The 18,425-nt window shown below is 39.4% G+C and overlaps 9 protein-coding genes across 9 annotated transcripts; 3 read left to right on the top strand and 6 right to left on the bottom strand. All coding sequences in view use genetic code 12, as the record gives it.

Annotated features, from left to right (window-relative positions):
* Nucleotides 1–1,874: 1,874 nt before the first annotated feature.
* Nucleotides 1,875–3,380, top strand: MIT1 (mannosylinositol phosphorylceramide synthase catalytic subunit; the record flags this gene model as incomplete). The annotated part of the gene is made up of 1 exon (XM_051754187.1): nt 1,875–3,380. The coding sequence occupies one exon, from the start codon at nt 1,875–1,877 to the stop codon at nt 3,378–3,380; it is 1,506 nt and encodes a 501-aa protein (XP_051606789.1).
* A 140-nt stretch (nt 3,381–3,520) lies between these two features.
* KGF57_004654 (exosome non-catalytic core subunit) lies at nt 3,521–4,507 on the bottom strand (the record flags this gene model as incomplete). The annotated part of the gene is made up of 1 exon (XM_051754186.1): nt 3,521–4,507. The coding sequence occupies one exon, from the start codon at nt 4,505–4,507 to the stop codon at nt 3,521–3,523; it is 987 nt and encodes a 328-aa protein (XP_051606788.1).
* A 465-nt stretch (nt 4,508–4,972) lies between these two features.
* Nucleotides 4,973–6,064, top strand: SLP2 (Slp2p; the record flags this gene model as incomplete). The annotated part of the gene is made up of 1 exon (XM_051754185.1): nt 4,973–6,064. One exon carries the CDS (start codon nt 4,973–4,975, stop codon nt 6,062–6,064), a length of 1,092 nt encoding a protein of 363 aa, XP_051606787.1.
* A 110-nt stretch (nt 6,065–6,174) lies between these two features.
* KGF57_004652 (uncharacterized protein) lies at nt 6,175–7,302 on the bottom strand (the record flags this gene model as incomplete). The annotated part of the gene is made up of 1 exon (XM_051754184.1): nt 6,175–7,302. The coding sequence occupies one exon, from the start codon at nt 7,300–7,302 to the stop codon at nt 6,175–6,177; it is 1,128 nt and encodes a 375-aa protein (XP_051606786.1).
* Nucleotides 7,303–7,912: 610 nt separating this feature from the next.
* KGF57_004651 (uncharacterized protein) lies at nt 7,913–8,458 on the bottom strand (the record flags this gene model as incomplete). The annotated part of the gene is made up of 1 exon (XM_051754183.1): nt 7,913–8,458. One exon carries the CDS (start codon nt 8,456–8,458, stop codon nt 7,913–7,915), a length of 546 nt encoding a protein of 181 aa, XP_051606785.1.
* A 343-nt stretch (nt 8,459–8,801) lies between these two features.
* On the bottom strand, nt 8,802–9,755 carry CCC1 (Ccc1p; the record flags this gene model as incomplete). Its single annotated transcript, XM_051754182.1, has 1 exon — nt 8,802–9,755. The coding sequence occupies one exon, from the start codon at nt 9,753–9,755 to the stop codon at nt 8,802–8,804; it is 954 nt and encodes a 317-aa protein (XP_051606784.1).
* A 1,914-nt stretch (nt 9,756–11,669) lies between these two features.
* On the top strand, nt 11,670–12,314 carry KGF57_004649 (uncharacterized protein; the record flags this gene model as incomplete). Its single annotated transcript, XM_051754181.1, has 1 exon — nt 11,670–12,314. One exon carries the CDS (start codon nt 11,670–11,672, stop codon nt 12,312–12,314), a length of 645 nt encoding a protein of 214 aa, XP_051606783.1.
* Nucleotides 12,315–12,386: 72 nt separating this feature from the next.
* On the bottom strand, nt 12,387–15,443 carry KGF57_004648 (CTA4; the record flags this gene model as incomplete). The annotated part of the gene is made up of 1 exon (XM_051754180.1): nt 12,387–15,443. One exon carries the CDS (start codon nt 15,441–15,443, stop codon nt 12,387–12,389), a length of 3,057 nt encoding a protein of 1,018 aa, XP_051606782.1.
* Nucleotides 15,444–16,629: 1,186 nt separating this feature from the next.
* CDR3 (Cdr3p) lies at nt 16,630–18,425 on the bottom strand (the record flags this gene model as incomplete). Its single annotated transcript, XM_051754178.1, has 2 exons — nt 16,630–16,784; nt 17,306–18,425. Coding segments are annotated over 2 exons (1,275 nt in total), but the record flags the coding sequence as incomplete, so codon positions are not given.

Genomic DNA, 18,425 nt, shown 5'->3' with positions numbered 1-18,425 from the left:
TAATTTTCAAAATTTCTTTTTTTTTTTTTTTTTTTTTTCATTTTTTTTCTTAACACAATTGCTGTTTGTTTCACCTTTAATTTTTTTTTTACGGGTGAAATTTTTCACATCACACAAAATTTGAGCATTTAATAAATTGATCATGGGTTAAGTCCGAAGCGTTCATAAAGCTAGAGAGGGATTTGTGTGACTGCTGTTGTGCAAAGAGCGTATGATGCGATAGACTTCTATAGGCATTGGCTGTGTTAACAGTTGTATGTGTATGTGTGTGTGTGTGTGGATTACCAGTCGAGTAAAGGGAACAGGAATGTGACTTTTAAAATATTAGTCGTCATCTCGAATTCGCTTAGTTTTATGGTTTACATCATCATCATCATCAACCTATTGTGTAAGGGAGGGGGGTATTGCAAAGCAATGAAAGTGTTGAGCTAACTGTTGTTTGTCCTGTAGATTGTTTCTTGTCTCTAGAGCGTAGCTTATTGTTTGGTTTACACTTTGATTCAGCAACAAAGAAAGTCAAAATGGCAAGCTAAATTGGTCTCAGTTGTCCTTCAGCTAATTACGTCGGGTTCCCATAGTGGGAGCTTACGACAATACTTATTTCTTCGTCTCTAAACAGAAGAAAGAAACATCACAGTGCCTCGTACTTGACCAACTACATGACTTGGTTTATGTGCTATGTCTTATGTATTAGATTGTGCGTTGTGTGCAACAAAACACGATCCAAATTCAGGCAACACGCTTTCCTATGTCTCCTATTTCTTCTTCCTTCTTTTTTATTGTGTAATTCTTCTTAATGCTTCACGCTGCTGTACTGCATATAGTTAATTGAGCAGGAAAAAAAAATGATGCGAAAAAGAAAAACAATACTCAATTGCAGTAGTACATGCAGTACAACAACAAACAACAAACAACAACCAATTTTTTATTTTTATTTTATTTTATTTTATTTCTCTGTTTTTTTTTTTTTGGTTTCTCTATACTTGTGCATATTGTCAGACATCTTTACTATGTAATGCTATATATATATATATATCTGTATCTATAGAAGCAGTCTTCATCTCTGATCTCAATCAAATAAACTGGAAATTTCGTCTGACCAACACTTTCAACCTCCAACAATCCCCACCATCCCCAGTGTTCTCGTATCTCACTACTTTAAAAAGAGAGACTCACACACTCGTATAATATTATTCACTCATTCACTTCACACATATAACACGAGAAAAAGAGTAGGACAGCACTTCACATAACGATCCTGGAAACCACTTTGCAACACTCTCACATCTACACTATTTTCTTTAAACAAACAATTGGCTTGTTTAGCTGACTTAAAAATTGGTTCGACACCGTTCAACATTACCCTCAACTAAGAAATAGGAGAAAAAAAAAAGCATTAGGCAGCGAGAAATACTCACACAGCCTCAACCGTCATTACCACAGTTTACCATTCCATCACAGCTTTATTGTACTGGAATTGTATTAGAGATTCCGTAAGCATCACCACTATCACAAGATCTTTAGCAATCATCCTGTGTCTTTTTTCTAAAAAAATCATATATTTTTTTTGACTACATATCTACAAACAGCAGGCATTTCAACCTATAGATCAATTCTTACACAAACTCCAGGAAGTTAAAATCGACAACATCGACAGATTTCCTTGTTTTCCTTCGCATTAATACTGCTAACTTTTTAAACAAAAACAAACGGATAGCCAACATTGTGGTACGAAACCTTCACCCCGTCATCATTCCACACCTCCACGTTTCACATTTTTTTGCATTCATTCTCCTTTTTTTTTTTTTTTATTTCATTTCTAGTCATATTGCTACGATAAGCTAAATACAACAACAGCAATTCCATCCGCCAACATGAGAAAAGAATTGAAATACATCATCTACGCGCACGTCATTCTCGTCGTCTACCTTCTATATTTGTCATTTGACTTGCTCACGTTACTACATGACGACTCCTATGCCGACGCATTAATCGATTACGAGTTGAATTCACAAAAATTAGATAAGCCACAATTGATACCGAAAATTATACATCAAACTTATAAAAACGAAAACATACCTGAAATTTGGAAACCAGGTCAACAAGCATGTATTGATTTGCATGAAGATTATCAATATATCTTGTGGACCGATGAAATGGCACGAGAATTTATCAGTGAAGAGTTTCCTTGGTTTTTGGAAACTTGGGACAAGTACCCTTACAACATTCAAAGAGCGGACGCCATAAGATATTTTGCATTGTATCATTACGGTGGTATCTATATCGATTTGGATGATGGTTGTGAACGTCGTTTGGATCCATTGTTGACGGTGCCTGCGTTTGTGAGAAAAACTATCCCTACTGGTATCTCCAACGATGTTATGGGAAGTGTGCCTAATCATCCATTTTTCCTTAAAGCGATGGAATCATTGAAAAACTATCAACGCAATTGGTTGGTTCCATACATTACCATTATGATTTCAACTGGACCATTGTTTTTGTCAGTTATTTGGAAACAATATAAACGTTGGGGTGTACCTGAAGCCGGTAAAGTACGAGTTTTAATGCCTCAAAATTACAAGGGGTACCAATATTCGTTTTTCGCAATTGCTCCTGGTTCCTCTTGGCACATGAGTGATGCCAATTTTATCAAAAGTTTGGCCAATCACTTGGTATTGGCAGTTATCGGTGGATTTTGTATCGCCCTTGTCATTTTGGGTATTGAATACCTTTTCTACTCATTTATCGTTTCCAGTTTTTTCAAAAAATGTACCGCCAAAGTCGGTAACCTGATTCTTGCATTGATCACTGGTATTTTACGCTTTTTCAATTTGGACAAATTTGTTGATTCGCATTTGAAGGATTATACGTTTTTGTCTACGTCGCCGATTGGAAATGATGATGAAGAATCTCAATTGGGTGAAGTTAGACCCAAAAGAGGAATTAGTTTAAAGAATTTTCTCAAGAATTCCAGTGTCAAACGTCGGTCTAGAAAGGATTCCAACATCCCTATTGAAATCGACATACTTGAGAAGTTGGCTGATGATCCAGCAACGATTGTAATCACAAGTGACTCGGCACCAGCCTCAGCCTTACCGAAAGGTGTTGGTAGCGAGAAGCCCAAGCCCTCTTCGAGAAGCAGAAAAACATCAGCAACTGCAGTCAAAGACAAGAACAATTTAGAGGTTGTTGAAACTTTACGCAAAATCAATTCGTCTGAAGAGAGTGAATTTGATAACGAAGAAGAACTGGGTAATGACTCCACTTTTGTTAATGAAATGGAAACGGATGCGGAATATATGCAAGCATATTCTGATTTGAATACCGATGCTGAGGCCGATGTTGATACTGATGATTCTAGAAAAGGATCTTCCAGGTAGTATAAACAAGTAACTGATTCCCTCGAATAAGAAGAATCTATCTTTATGGTGACAAGATGATACGAAATGATGATACTGTATAAATATATTTATAAATTTAATGAAGTTTTCTTTTACAAACAACTTTTTGTATGAACATCTTACCTATTGGCACTCGATTCCAACATTTTGAAATTCTCCTGTTTGTATCTCAATTCTTCGTGTTGTTTAATCTCAGTCTTTATCAAGTCCGTCAATTCATCAACAATCTTCATCGACTCAAAGCATAGGTCCAACAATTGTTGCGCATCAATTGGCACACCTCCGTTCTTGCTCAATTGAATAATTTCCCGATTCTTGTTCAAGGTAACGGTTAAACTTCCTTGTCTCAAACTCTCCTCCATAGCATCAGCATCAAATAAACAGATTTCATCTTCATTGTTTATATCTTCATGATACACACCTGTCTCATCTGCACCATTATTTCCTCCTCCTCCTTCTCCCTTGATATTCATCTCCTGCGAAGACAAATTGTAAAATGAAAACGTGAGACAAATGGGAATGTGCAAAATGCTTAGACTAACGGGTTGTCGTTCATTCACATCATGCACAACCACAGTGTCCCCATTGATACTAATATCCGGTTTCCGGAAATGCAAAAGCGCCAACATAGCCCCAAAACAACCAACATCAATCAAGTTACCATCATAGTTCCAAAAATTCAAATCAACAACAATTTCCCAAACTTTATCACCAGCCACAATACACAAACTCTCCAAATCAACAGCATTAGACCGGCGAATTGATTTCTCCAAGATCCGCGCCACCAACACTTCATCCTGTTGTTGAGCTCGCGTAGTGTCGAATTTCAAACTCGCTTGCGGCGAGATCTCACTATTGATGGTGAAGATTCCTTCAAATGGCCGGTCAGGGTACGGCTTGACTATTTGGGCCGTAACGCGCACGCTCAATTTCGTTTGGCCCCAGCTCAATTCGACGTACCCGTACTCCGTGGGTGATAGGTAAATGGAGATGGGCCGATGGGCGAGAAATGGTCGGTTGGTGGGTGGGTTTAGACGGAGGTTGTTTTGTAGTGCGTAGTGGAAGAAGTTGCGTTGGTTGGATGTTATTTCTGCTGTACGTGACATTTGGATGGTGTGGAGTGTGGAGAAGGGGTGGATCTTAGTTATGTGGTATATTTTTTTGGTGATTAATGGGATGATATTGAGAGTTTACTTTGTTGCAACATCGTCTCTTTTTTTTTGTCTTGGTATTTTTTTTTTTATTTTTTCACGGCGATGATGTTTTGATAGATTAAAAATACTGTGAAAGAGTCAAAGATGAAATGGAAACTCTGCTGTCTTGCTTGAAAAGAGCCGTCCTTAAACTAGTGCTAGTGCTTTTTAGGGCTCGGTTCCGGTGTAATTTCGACCTCCGTGTATATTCTGTTTAAACTATAAGTTAAGAAAAACTTTCATTGTCGCATTTCTCAATTGGTTTCCACGACATTGACAATCCTCACAAAGCGTCAGCCCTTTATTTTTTTTTTTGATTTTTTTTGGTTTTTCACCAGTTTGCCACTGTTGTCCCTTACCCTTACTCACGAGTAACACATGCCGCAAATGTTGCCAAAATCCACCTTATTACGATCCCAAGTAGGTCGTCTTCTGACACTTTCACCAAAGTCACGGAATGTCCTCACAAAGCTATCTTTGGCCACACCCCAATCATCGCAACTTCGAGGATTCACATCGCAATCGCAATTGATGGCTCCTGCAGCAGCAACTTCCGCCTCGCTCAATTTCTTCCAAAACAAATCCTTACCTGCCAACACCGTGATAAAGTTTGTTCCTCAACAACAAGCATGGATTGTTGAACGAATGGGAAAGTTTCATCGTATATTACCACCCGGGTTGGCAGTCTTGATTCCAGTGTTGGATAGAATCACCTATGTCCAATCATTAAAAGAGTCAGCCATTGAGATTCCCACCCAGAGTGCCATCACTTCAGATAATGTGTCCTTGGAATTGGATGGTGTCTTGTATGTCAAAGTTGTCGATCCGTACAAGGCCAGTTATGGCGTTGAAGATTTCCAATTTGCCATTAGTCAATTAGCGCAAACGACAATGAGATCAGAGATTGGTAATTTGACATTGGACGCAGTTTTGAAAGAGCGTCAGCAATTGAACACCAACATCAACCAAGTGATCAATGAAGCCGCCATGAATTGGGGTGTGGAATGCTTGCGTTATGAAATTAGGGATATTCATCCACCTCAAAATGTGATTGAGGCTATGCATCGTCAAGTCAGTGCCGAGCGTAGTAAACGTGCTGAAATTTTGGAGTCTGAAGGTACTAGACAAAGCAGGATCAATATCAGTGAAGGTGAGAAGCAAAGTATCATTCTACAATCAGAGGCTAATAAGCAGGAACAAATCAATTTGGCGTTGGGTGAAGCTGAAAAGATTAAGTTGAAAGCTGAGGCTACTGCTATTGGCATTCAAAGAATTGCTCAAGCTATTAAAGATACCCCTGGTGGTGATGCAGCTGTGAATTTGCAAGTTGCTCAAGAGTATATCAAGGAGTTTGGTAAGTTGGCCAAGGAGTCAAACACTGTGGTTATACCTTCGAACGTGGGTGACATATCCAGCTTTATGGCTCAAGGATTATCGATCTATAAGAACTTGAATAAGGAGGTAAAGTAGATAAAGGAGAGTGAAGAATTTCCTGTTTATAGTGATTATGTCCCCCCTTCTCCCTCGTGTATATACAATGAGACGAAAGGAATAAAAGTAGCATTCATCAAAGAGTGGCTTTACGCTTTCTTGAAAAATCCATCAAGAGCTCCTTTTCCAACTGCAACTTTCTTTGCTGGTTGCTTTTTACCATTCTTTTTCGATGATTGCGACTTGGTGGTGTTTGCAGTTGTCGTGATTACTTCATTCATGTTGGCTTCAACCGCTTCCAAATTTCTCTGTTTTTGTTTCAAACTGGTCAAGTGGTCATCTACTTGAGTGAAATTGTAATCGAAGTATGTAATGATCTTGGATTTCAAATTGGGCACATAGGAATCACACACGTAGTCAAGTGCATAAAGTAATGCCATTTGGTCGACTAGTTCTTGTTGTTGCTGTTGCTGCTGCTGTCCTTCGTTAGCTGCGGTAGGATCGTGAAGCTCCTTCTTGATTTTGTTCAATATGCTATTTGTAGACAGCTTGTTATCATCCAGGCCAACAACCCAATGTTTCAACGCTAGTACTTTGGTATTGACCCACTCAATACTTTTCGTTGAAGAATACTTGTAAAATTTATCTCCCCCATCTTCGTCATTGTCATTGTCATTGTCATTGTCATTGTCATTGTCATTGTCATTGTTATTGGCACCTTGTCCACCACCTTCAAGTATTGACTCACAAACATAGGCCAAGCTTTTCGAAAACAACTGTCGTGGAATATCGTATACCCAATCGTGGCCCGATTCCAAACTCAGCAAGCTATCTCTAATATCATCCAAGGTATGAAACCGACTGAATTTGTCGCCATGTTTTTCGAATATAGCAATCACCATGTATGTGAAGTTGTAAGGTGACGCAATTAGAGTGTGACACGATTGCAAGACCGCGCCATTGCCACTGACCCTGGTGCCAACGCGGTCCAATTCAGTGTTCGTCTCTGATGTGCTAGATCCGGCTACAGGTTCAAAAATGAAGGATTTTACTCCATCCCCCGATTTCAATTTAATAGATGAGTTGTCGCCTTTGATTACGTTCAATTCGTACATCTCTGAGTCCTGGATCAAGAATGATTTGGAAGATGGTGCCGATGTCGTTGATGCCGTGGTTGACGTGATGGGTAGATTGATAATTTTGTACTGTCTGGATATCAGCGTGGTATCCTTTAATTGAGGAAGTATTATCACTTGACTGTCTTTATCCACATTCATGATCTCGTGCGCGGTGGGTTTGTTGCTGTATTGGCGTTGTCAAAGTAACTTGAAGGTAGTGTATTTGTATAATGTGTTTTAGAGAAATGATTATGATTAGTTTGAAATAAAGTTTCCAGACGCGTTTTGATTTTTAACGAGAGAATCCTCGTGTTGCAAATTTCAGTGAAAACTGTTGCAAATAGACACTGCCACATTCGTACATGTACAGAGTTGGTAGAATGGAACCTCTTTTTTTTTTTGGAGCTAGACTTGTTTGTTTTGCTTGGTTAATGCCAAAGTTGCATGATAGTGGTATTCACTACAATTCATTTAAGTCTTGAAAAAATCCTTTTACAATTAGTCAAAGAGAAATCAAGGAGCCTCTTCGCATTGTCCCTTGTCCCATATGGCTACAGTTGACGAGATTGAACGCCGCTGTGGTCAGTTCATAAAGTCAATTTTCAAACTTTGCGTTCTATATAACTTTGTGATAACTACAGGTCCGTAGAAAAATGTAGCCTATTGACTTAAGCACGCTTAACGAAACTCCTTGCAGTTCATCATCCTTTTCAAAACGGTTTCCAAATGTTATATCAAAGTACTGAATATCACACATCCGTATCCGGTTTTAGAATTCTCCCTTGGCTTCAATTTCCTCTCTAAACTCCTCCTTGGCGTATCTCAAACCGCAGTAGCCACAAGTGTTGGCTTGAGGTTTATCCAAGTTGATGAAAATCTTGGGATGTCCTTGTAACGTGTTGCCTCTATTACCATCGCACACGGCAATATTTCCCTCTTCTGGCTTCAAATATCTAATTGGCTCCTTGGCAATCAACTCAATAGCAGCATAGGGTCTTGGCTGCTCGGCTAAATCCTTTTGCGTGAATCGGAAGGGATATTTAGTTATAACGTCTATTCTTGCTTGTTGTGATTGAGTCCATGTTGTGTCTCTATTGGGGGCTGGTTTGGCATATACATTGTTTTTCAAATCTTTCAAGTTCAATTGTGATGATTCTGGCCTGGCTAATGACGATGACGCCTCTTCTTCTTCTGGCGTTGAGGTGGATGTCTTGGTTGGAGTTGATTCTTGTGTGGTTGGTGGTGCTGTTGATGTGTAGTTGAAACGCACAAAACTAAGTGCCCTTGGGGTTATTCTATTGCTTATTCTCAACATATCGTTTTTATAAGGTGAGAGTGGTGGTTAGTTTGTGGACAAATCGTGTCTAATTGCAATGTAGCTCAACAAAGGGTGTCTCCTTTTCTGACTTTTTTTTTTTTTTTTTTTTCTTCCTTTCTCTAAGCAGATTTTCTGGCACACTCATTGGTTTAATTTTCGCTAGAGCTACCATTTTATTTGCAGCACTAGCAAAGGTAGATAATAAGGAGTAGGTGCACCCTACCGCTACTACTCGACAATCCTTCCTAGGACTGAACATACAAGAAAAACACTTCCATTGCATAAGGCAACAATTCATAGCAATTAAATATTCAAGAAACTGCAAATCCATACTGAGAAATCAGTTATCTATAAGATATACAAGTCCCCATGCAGCTCCTGCAGCAACAGAACCAACAGCAACCATTTGGAATCCTTCAGCAACCTTTTTGTGGTTCCCACAATCGTCACCTAAAGATATGGAGGTCTTAATGAAGCCAAATATAAACAATGTTATCAACATCACAATCACCGAGATCAATAACCCAGTCTTGACGACATTAGTGAAGAAATAGGGCAAAAGAGGTACAAACCCACCAAGGAAGTATGCCGATCCAATGGTCATGGCGGATGTAAATTCCCTTCCCTCGGCCGGCTCTTCCAATCCTCTACCGAACCTGATAATAAAGTCAATTAAGCTCTTCGGCTTTGAATCCAAATCTTTCAAAAAGCTTATAATTGTTTGCTCACTAGCACCTAATTCAAACATGATCTCGGCAGCATCTTGATTTACCGTTTCTGGCTTCTTGAAAAAACTCAATTTTTCCTTCTTCACTTGCGATTTGTAATATTCATTTTCTGATTTAGCAGCTAAAAATCCTCCCAACCCCATAGATATAGCCCCAGACACCAACTCTGCCATACCACCTGTAATGACCAATTTTGAATCACCCAAAGAAGACAACCCCGCAGTCAATGCAAACGGCACCGTTAAGCCATCGCTCAATCCAATGATTATATCTGACATTACTCTTGGATCGAACCTGTTGAAAAAACTAGTCAAAATGCTGGTATTGGTGTCTTCTTCTTCTTTGTTTGCAGACGATGACGCTATTGAAGCTGCAGCATGAATGACGGCTTCTTCTCTTGCTATTTGGGCAGCTCTGTCATTGCCATTGATGTTGTTGTTGTCTGTTGATCCGTATGGTTGGTTATTGTTCTCCAAAAGCCTGTCTGCCCTCTCGAGCTCTTCGTCTGATGCGTTTTTCTTGCCTAATACGCTGGCAACACCGTTCTTCAATGCTACTAACGACATGATTTATGAGTTTAGCTATTCGTGTGGGGTGATGAGGGCGTGTGCAGTTGTAAATCGATGATGAAGTTTGCAGATGTACTTGCAACCTTCTGACAGACTGCTAAATATAAAAGAAGTGGTAAAAAAAACAAAAATAAAAAACTAGGAAAAGAGTAAAGTAAACTGGAATGAAATAAATGGCGATGATGATTTTATGTTTTCTTTTTTGTATTTATAAAAAAAAAAAAAAAAAAAGTAGCGGTACTCTTGTCTTATCAGTTTTGTGGCGTGAAAGAAGACAGAAAAATTATAAGGCAGTAATTACCATACAAATGACAGAATTCCTACGTGATTGGAGGTTTGTTGCTCTTCACAAAATAAGAGCTCAGCAATAACAGTACCACCGAGTATTACTAGTGTTGTACTATGCTCGCGCATCTTTTTCGTAAAACCTTTTAATTGTAGGTTGAAAGCTCCCTCCATTCTCGCTAAACGGGAATGCCGTGTTTTGCCAGAATCGACGGCTTGTTAGCACGAGTGAATAACAAACTCCATTGCACAAGTGCAATTGCCCAACTACTCTAACTCTGATAACTCTTCTTGAAGTTCAAGTGCCACGGAAATGGAGGGTACAAGCGCCATTTAACACCCTTTTGCATCCACTTTGTAGTGGTAAATACGATTACGTAATGCACGCAATCTCACAAAAGAAAATAAAGTTTCAAAATAATCTCGTGCTTACAAATTAAACGTCTGTGATTGGTTGTTGGGCTAGAGATGCAGGGAGTTCACTTACTGTGTGTATTCCTTTTTTTTTTCTTTTCTTATTTCTCTCCTGGTGGCACAAAGGGGCTATGATTCTATGTTGTGGTTTATTCACGCATTCCGTGTAAACTGTCGGAGTCACTTCTTGACAACCGTCAAACTAGTTGGCTCCACGTTGCGATTCTCGGATGCGGTTCCCCGAATTTCGGCAAAGCCAAAAAAAAAAAAAAAATTACAAAAGGTAGGAACGACGTAAGCACCTCTTGTACACTGTGCTTTTGTCTTGTAGTCTGTATTGGCACGGAGGCAAGAGACATTCCGCTACGGCCAGTTTTGAAAGGTTTGGCTTTTGTAGGCGCTCGTGGTTGTTTCTTTACCTATTAAGGAACTCGAACGACCTCGCATCATGTGAAGCCCAGCTTTTCATTATCCTCGCAGACGTATTTGGAAGCTAGTGTCAGCGGCTAATTGTATGCTTCGTTTGAGCCTTTACTGACGACCCATCCTTTGCAACAAAGAGGGAAAAATATTTGGGGGGATGGGGTATTTGCGCATTCCGAATAGCAAGGCATGATTGGCCATTCAATATGAGATATGCTTAATCATCTAACTTGAGTTCTAGAGACTTTACGTGCTCTAGGTTAAGCTCCGAAAGGAGTTCCTGCTACAATTAGCCCCTGTTAATGTTGCACTGTGTATAGTATTTTATTTGGCATCAAAATGTTGCAAAAATCCACCAACAAATTTTCATGGGAAATTCAAAAGATGTAAATTATCTTATCACTTTAAAAAATTAATTGCTAGAAGATTTTGAGGCCAATCCATGGCAATGACAAGAGTTAAATAATGCTTTACACACACAGAATACGTCAGCAAAAATCTGGATCACAGGTTATTTGCTTTCGCATGTGTAGCCTCGTGAAAAAGCAATATAATCACAGACTCCTCTAACAAAATTTGCTCAACAATCTTACACTGACAAGAAAGCTACACAACTAGTCAGAAATCAAGAGTTCATTGTTTGAGGTATTTTGGTTGGGGAAACTTCTTAATGTTCGTTGCCAGTTTTCTTAAGTTTTGTTTCTGGCACGTGATTATTACCGTATTTACAAGTACGAAATTTGTGGAAGAAAAATAATGCCCCGTGATACCACACCAAAGAGATCAAACATGTCAGTAGAACCTAAACAAACGGTGTACGTCAACAATATAAATGATAGAGTGTCCACCAACAAGGTCAGATCTGTGCTTGAGACCAATCTTCAGAAATATAGGCCTGTGAGCATTTCTTTGGCAAAGACTCTCAAGCTCAAAGGTCAGGCATTTCTCACATTCCAGTCCATTGGTGATGCTTCAAGAGCCATTGAAGCTTTGAATAATCAAGAGTATTTTGGCAAACGCGTAAGAGCCACATTTGCTAATTCGAATAGTGATACTCTACTAGATAAGAAAGAGTTGAAACAAATCAGAACAAGGAGACAGCAAGAACACAAGGTGAGTAAACAATCCACCAAGCATGCCAAATCTACTGTCGACAAGAGCAAAATCAAAAAACAGAACCAAAAGTTGCCCCCGCATCGTATACTACTTCTTCAAAATATTAGTCCAGCCTTGCATGTGACCAAGGAATCGCTCGACGAGTTTTTTGAAAAATTTGCTGGTTTTGAAGCGGCTAGATTCATAAAGGTAAGGAGTTTGGCTTTCATTGATTTTGAAAACGATGACTCAGCCATTGAGTGTTTGCAATCAATCGATGAAGACGAAATACGGAGAAATTTCGGAGAGGATATCGTGCTTTGGTACGCAAAGAAATAGTGTCGGAAAGTAGCATTAAATACAAACCTTTAATCGAAAAAAAAAAGAAAAAAAAATTGTCTTCGTCTAATTCTACAAAAAGGACTCATAGCTATACTTCAAACCAGCATCGAGTAAGAAATCAAGACACTCTTGTCCTTGCATGGTGTCTAATAAAGATTGCAATGGAACGGTAGAATTGCTTGCTTGCCGTGGCTGTAGATTTGGTCGATTCTCAACTTGAGATTGTGATGGGTCATTGTTGTTTGAGTTACCTTGAATAGTAGAGCTAGCAATAGGATTAGTACCACCATCGTCAATATCAAACTCATTCTGGACAACAGTGGGTGTTACGCTCAGCAACATTCGTAACTCATCGCTATTCGAGATCAAGTTGTTCTCCAATGACAGGTTGGTATCGTTTCGAAAAGCGACGTGTTGGAGCCACATGTGATCAATGTAGTTCATATTAAAGTCCTCCAATGTTGTCTGTTTCATAGGAGTGTCCGAAGTGGTCCCACCAGAAGCACTCTCCTGCGAGTAAGGAGATTCTTCTGAGACCATATTTTGTGCCTCAAGCATTGATTTACGAATATCGGCAGCCAAGTCAGTATTCACAATATTTGGTGTCGAAGCGTGCTGACCGTCTTCAAAGCTCAATGTTTTGTGTACCTCCTCCTGTAGCTGTCCAATCAATACATTGAATCTATTCAACTGCGTCGTTGTGAATTGGAATCCTTTGACCCGCTTCAACTTCTGAGCATGTTTCTCGTAAAACTCTTTTCCTGTTAGCGTGTGGCATATAGTATGCTGAGCTTTCGATAGCCTCCAAGCGCAATAATATCTCTGTCCCATTCTCTCGAGTAGTAAGGTAATCAATTTACTAGTCTTTGTAATATTAACTGACATGCCCTTTAATAAATTGTAGTGTTCACGGTATTGCTGATCTTCATTCAATTTACTAGCATGATTTTCAGACGTCTCCAATTGATATATCACAAAGTTAACACGAGCTAGACATGAAAACACAACCTCGTTTGACTTGAGCAACCCAACTTGAGCCATTGGATTCAAGAATAGACCAACAGAACTCAAATTCCCGTTGATGATGTCTTGAATGTACGGAATGATGTCATTTATAATGATTAAAAGTATTTTCAGCAAGTAAAAAAAGGATAGCTCCGTGTCCAACATGTCTTCGTAATGCAAATATATATGGTAGTAAAAGGAGGTGAGGGGAATTTTCATGAGCAAAAACCTCCTTGCCTTTTTAATGTACAAGAATCTTTTGATGTCTTCCCTCGTGTGTTCGGAATTATCAACCTCACTTTTCAACTCCGCGTTATGCATGACGTTGTATCTGGATTGCCATATCTGTTCAGTGAGATGCAACTTATGAGTGATTTTGTTCATTTCAACACCATTCCTTATATCCACGACATAGGAAAGTAATCTACGCAAAAGCTCTCGATCTGAATCAACTACTGCATAACCTTGCGTTATAACGGACTCCATTTCAATGTCTTTTATGTTGCTGTTCTTGGAGGTAAGGAATGGTTCAGAAACATCATAATGCTGAGGATGAACACTTGGAGGGTTCCCAGCTGATAGACAGAAAAGAAAATCGGCCGCCATTAATGCAGCCCATATTTTGCGACCCAAGTGATTAGTTTTCTCATCATTGCAAACATCGAATAAGTCGGGTTCACGATTAAGGCCCAAGGATACGGCCATCTGTATAAGCAATGCTGTTCCCAATTGAGAATCTCCACCATCAATTCCGTCGCCTTCTTCAGGAGCAATGTTTCTGTAAAATCGCATGTACAAAATTGCTTGGAAAACGGTAAGGTTGGATTTTCTTCTGAAATGAAAACATTGAATACAAGAATTGGCAACATCGATACAGGATGAGTTTATGGGGTTTTGAAAAAGAAATTTTGTCAATGTCTCATCCTGGGACTCAACTATGCCTCGGTTGGTGGAGTCCTTGTTGGAATATAACGACAAGTAAGTTAGCCTTAAACAAATGAAACAGAGGGCAACCACCGCTAAATCCAACTTCTTGCTCACATTTATTTTGGAAAATGGCTTGTCATCGTAGTCAACCTTGCCTACTATCTTTTGCAAATCCTTCTTGAACGAATCTTCATCAATGAATGGGTAGAATGGGTAGACATTTTTGAAGAATAAGTCTATTAGGTTCCAAAATACTTTCTTTGAAGGTAATATCGTTTTGATTTTTTCAATCAATTGTAATTCCGGGTTTATCTTCCCTTCAAAAATCGTACGAGCAAGACTGATCAGCGTAAAGGACATTTTAAAGTCTGGCTGTATATTCGAGGCATTTGCGTTGTTTTTATGATGATCACTACCGTTGGTTTGCCCAGTATCGACACCAATTCTAGTCAATGATTGGTAAGGCATTGTTTCCTCATATCCTTCAATTTCCAAGTACTTGCGACGGAAAAATTTGTCCATGTTAGGTGACACACCTTCTGGAGTGCTCATTTGTGTGTTCAAAATGACTATGTTTTCAGGACTCATTGGAACCTGTCTCAAATTAAGACCGCTAAAGTATCCCTTAGTGCTGAGATCCTTCCACGCCAAAGATAACGCGTGATCTCGTTTCAATAATGCTATCCAAGATAAAGGCCCGAAATTGACTCTTCGAATATTGCCTTTAATGTACATGGGAGTATACCCAGCATAAAAATTAAGTGTGTCTTCTGGATTCACAATTGGATTTGGAGTAAGCGTTGTTTCCGGAGGTGCGATTGGATGAGCACGCACATAATTTGGCCCATTAACTTTCAGATTGGATTCGGCATTGTTTTTGGGGACCATATTGTCTTTCTCTTCTTTCGTGTTGTATTGTGCAATTATATTCTCCAATTCTGTAATCTTTGCTTTTAATTGAGCAACTTCGACCTGATCATGAGAATTAGATGACGAGCTTCGAGAATGCAGTTTCTGGTGACCACTGATCTTTCCGGCCGTTGTCCATCTTGTGTCGTAAACACAAGTGTAGCCTATATTCAATTTAACACAAGACGAGCATGGCGTCTTCCTGTCACATTTAATCTTCTTTCGTTTGCAGTTTGTACAAACAAATGTGGGCTTGTTTCTTTTACGCACAATGTTTTCTGGCATTTTTTGGAATTGATGAAGTGAGCAATGATTGCACAATTGACTCTCTACTAACCGGTCCCGTTTTCTTTTGAAATTCGACTGAATTGGTTTACTTTATAAATGATTTGGGATCTCCAGAAAACAATCACAAAAACTGGCTGTGTCTTCTTTGCGGGTGTTGCTATGTGAGGGCTACTCCATTAGCACAAGCGAACCACTCACTGCTCGTTTCTTTTGTGTGGTGTAGTGAAGAAGGTTAAAGGAACTCTTTACGCATATGTATGACTGCATCCAACGCAAAGCTCCTTAGTTTGTGTGACCAAGTCGGACTTATAATTCACCAACTAAAAAAGGAAGCTAAAATTTTTCAGAAGAAAACAAAATGTAAAAAAAATAAAAAATAATTAAAAAAAAATCAAACTTCGGATCGACCGCACTACAGGATATCGGCTTTAAATCGATGGATCAAACATTGTCGGCTTTAACGCACAGTGGTCATGAGTTTTACACGGCTAGTAATGTTACGCATGGATGCAGTATACAGTTCTAGAATACTTGGCAGTGTCATGAACTTCACTCGCCACGCTTAAAGGAGTTATAGTATTCTAGCCGTGTTGAAAGAGAACTTTCACTGTTACGTCATACCCTGATTACTTTTCCATACAAACGAATTTTGTCTTTCATACGATTCAGTTCAGTTCAGATGTGAACAGATTTCATGGTGCAGTTGCAATTGTCTACTCCAGCGAAACTTACAGGACTCCCTCAAAGAGAAGCTTTCAATGGATATAAAGTAGAGCGCAGAAATAGACACGAGTAGAACCCAACATACCCTGTTTGAATCTTACACTCGACCAAACAGTTGACAAACAAAACACAAGATTTTAAAACAGTGGTCGTTTAAAAATTCCCTATCATTTAAGCTTCGTAAATTTCAAGTTTCGTTCTAGCAAAAATTTTGAAGGAGTTATGGCGTAGGCGGTTCGCAAAGTATAACTTTTCACTTTCTCACAGGAATAGAAAATACAAAAACTAAGAGTCATTTTCAAACACCTGGTGAACTTTTCCATCTGTTTATTACCATTTTGGAGACGAGAAAGGCAAGATGGCTAGTTCTACGCGGAAACTGTTGCGCAGAGTTTGCAGGAAAAGAAAAAATATGACACAGAAACAATTGTGTAAACCATCATCAGTTGCATTTCAAGCTCTAGACTGGGAAGGGTTGTGTACAGCGCAGTAGGCTCTCCTTTGTTTCAATAATAGCATCTATAAATAATCTCTCGTCACGGCACCAAACTGCAATGCAACGAACGCCCAGTCCCTTTGTGCCACCTTCACTTGTCATTTGTTTTGTGTCATGATCTAAAACGGTTTTCAAGATGAACAAATTGAGACGGGAATAAAATCGTTATTTCCGAAGTACATTTGCAAGTGATTCGTTTGATGCAGTACTACCTTGTGCAGCATGATTTTTAAATGTCCAATTGAGTAGCATTCTAGTCTTTGTCTACGAAGTGGAACCCTTTGTAACGATCAATTTCAAATTCTTTATTAACTAACTGTTAAGCTCTAATTACTTACTCTTCTCCTCTCTCTCTCTCTCTCTCTCTCTCTCTCTCTCTTTTTCTTCTTTTTGACCTCCTTTTCCCTATCTCCCTTGGGAACTCTAGCCAACCAGTACAAACACGAGGCTAAGACAGCATTAATGAAGATGAACGCAATGACCACCCCCAAATTTCTCCACCTCTGACTGTATATAGCATTTACCGACTGCAAGTACTGATTAGTATTGCTGAGTCTGCAGAAGTAACAACCATCTGTGTCTACGATATAACCGCCGGCCTTGCTCATGTATGGCTGCATATACTCAGAACAAGACATACCATTTGGGGGAATGATTGCCAATAATTCCGTCCTGCCACATTGAACTGCGGTATTCGCCAACCCTGTAGCCAACATACCCTGGATGAAATACGTTACCGGGTTTGCACGGTACATGAAAATCCAGAATCTTGGTAGTTGCTCTCCCGTCTTAAGCACACCGCAAAAGGTCATGCACATTGTGAACAAGATAACACTAAGATTGGCGGCATTATCTTCAAGTTCAATGAATGAGATACATAAAAGTCCCATAAAACTGGTGTACACAAAAAAACAAATAATGAAAAGCCACATAAGAACACCTCTTTGATCAACTGCATGTGTAGGCTCAGCATTAGCGTAGAAACCAACAGGATAATACCAACAGAAAAAGCCTAGAGTTCCAACAAATATTTGGTACGGTATCTCTGAGGTGAACTGTGCAGTAATGAAAGTGAACCAATTAAACGTTCGTGAAGGCGCTTCTCTAACTTCGTAGACATCTCGCTGAGCAATATATTGAGGAAGTAACTGATGCACCATCGTGGCAAAAACTGAGTAAAACATAAACATTGAAAACATTTGGTTCTGTAGGCCCTGTAAGGACTTGTCGGCTTTGAAAAAGGAAAAGCCATTGAAAAGGGCCGAAGTGACAACCAAAAAGACCTTTGCGTAGACATATCCTGGTAATCTCCATTTCTGTACTATAGTTCTCCAACTGACAATCAAGTATTGCTTCCAAACAGGTGCCGCATACGTGTACTTTGCCTCTGGGTCTTCATCTCTGGGCAACTTGGACAACTCAGCTTCCATATTGGCAATCTCCTTTCGAACATTCTGGTACTCCTCAGAGTTTCTCCAAACTTCAAAGTAGTTGTGCTTAGCGTGAGATCCGGGAGCAGCTCCAACAACTTGCAACATCCACTCAGCAGGATTGGCGTCAGCAGGACATGGATCGGCATCATTCTTTTCAAAGTAGTTAATCAAGGTTTCAAAGTTTTCACCCAAATCACCAAAGTATACAGTTTGTCCCCCCTTTTGCAAAAACAACAAACGATCAAACTCTTGCATCAAGAGGGCAGATGGCTGATGGATGGTACACAAGATGGCTTGTCCGTGGTCGGCCAATTTCCTCATCAACTT

Source organism: Candida theae, assembly GCF_024610275.1.
Source record: "Candida theae strain CBS 12239 chromosome Unknown scaffold17, whole genome shotgun sequence".
NCBI lineage: Eukaryota > Fungi > Ascomycota > Pichiomycetes > Serinales > Debaryomycetaceae > Lodderomyces > Lodderomyces theae.
This window is presented reverse-complemented; position numbering and strand designations above follow the sequence as displayed.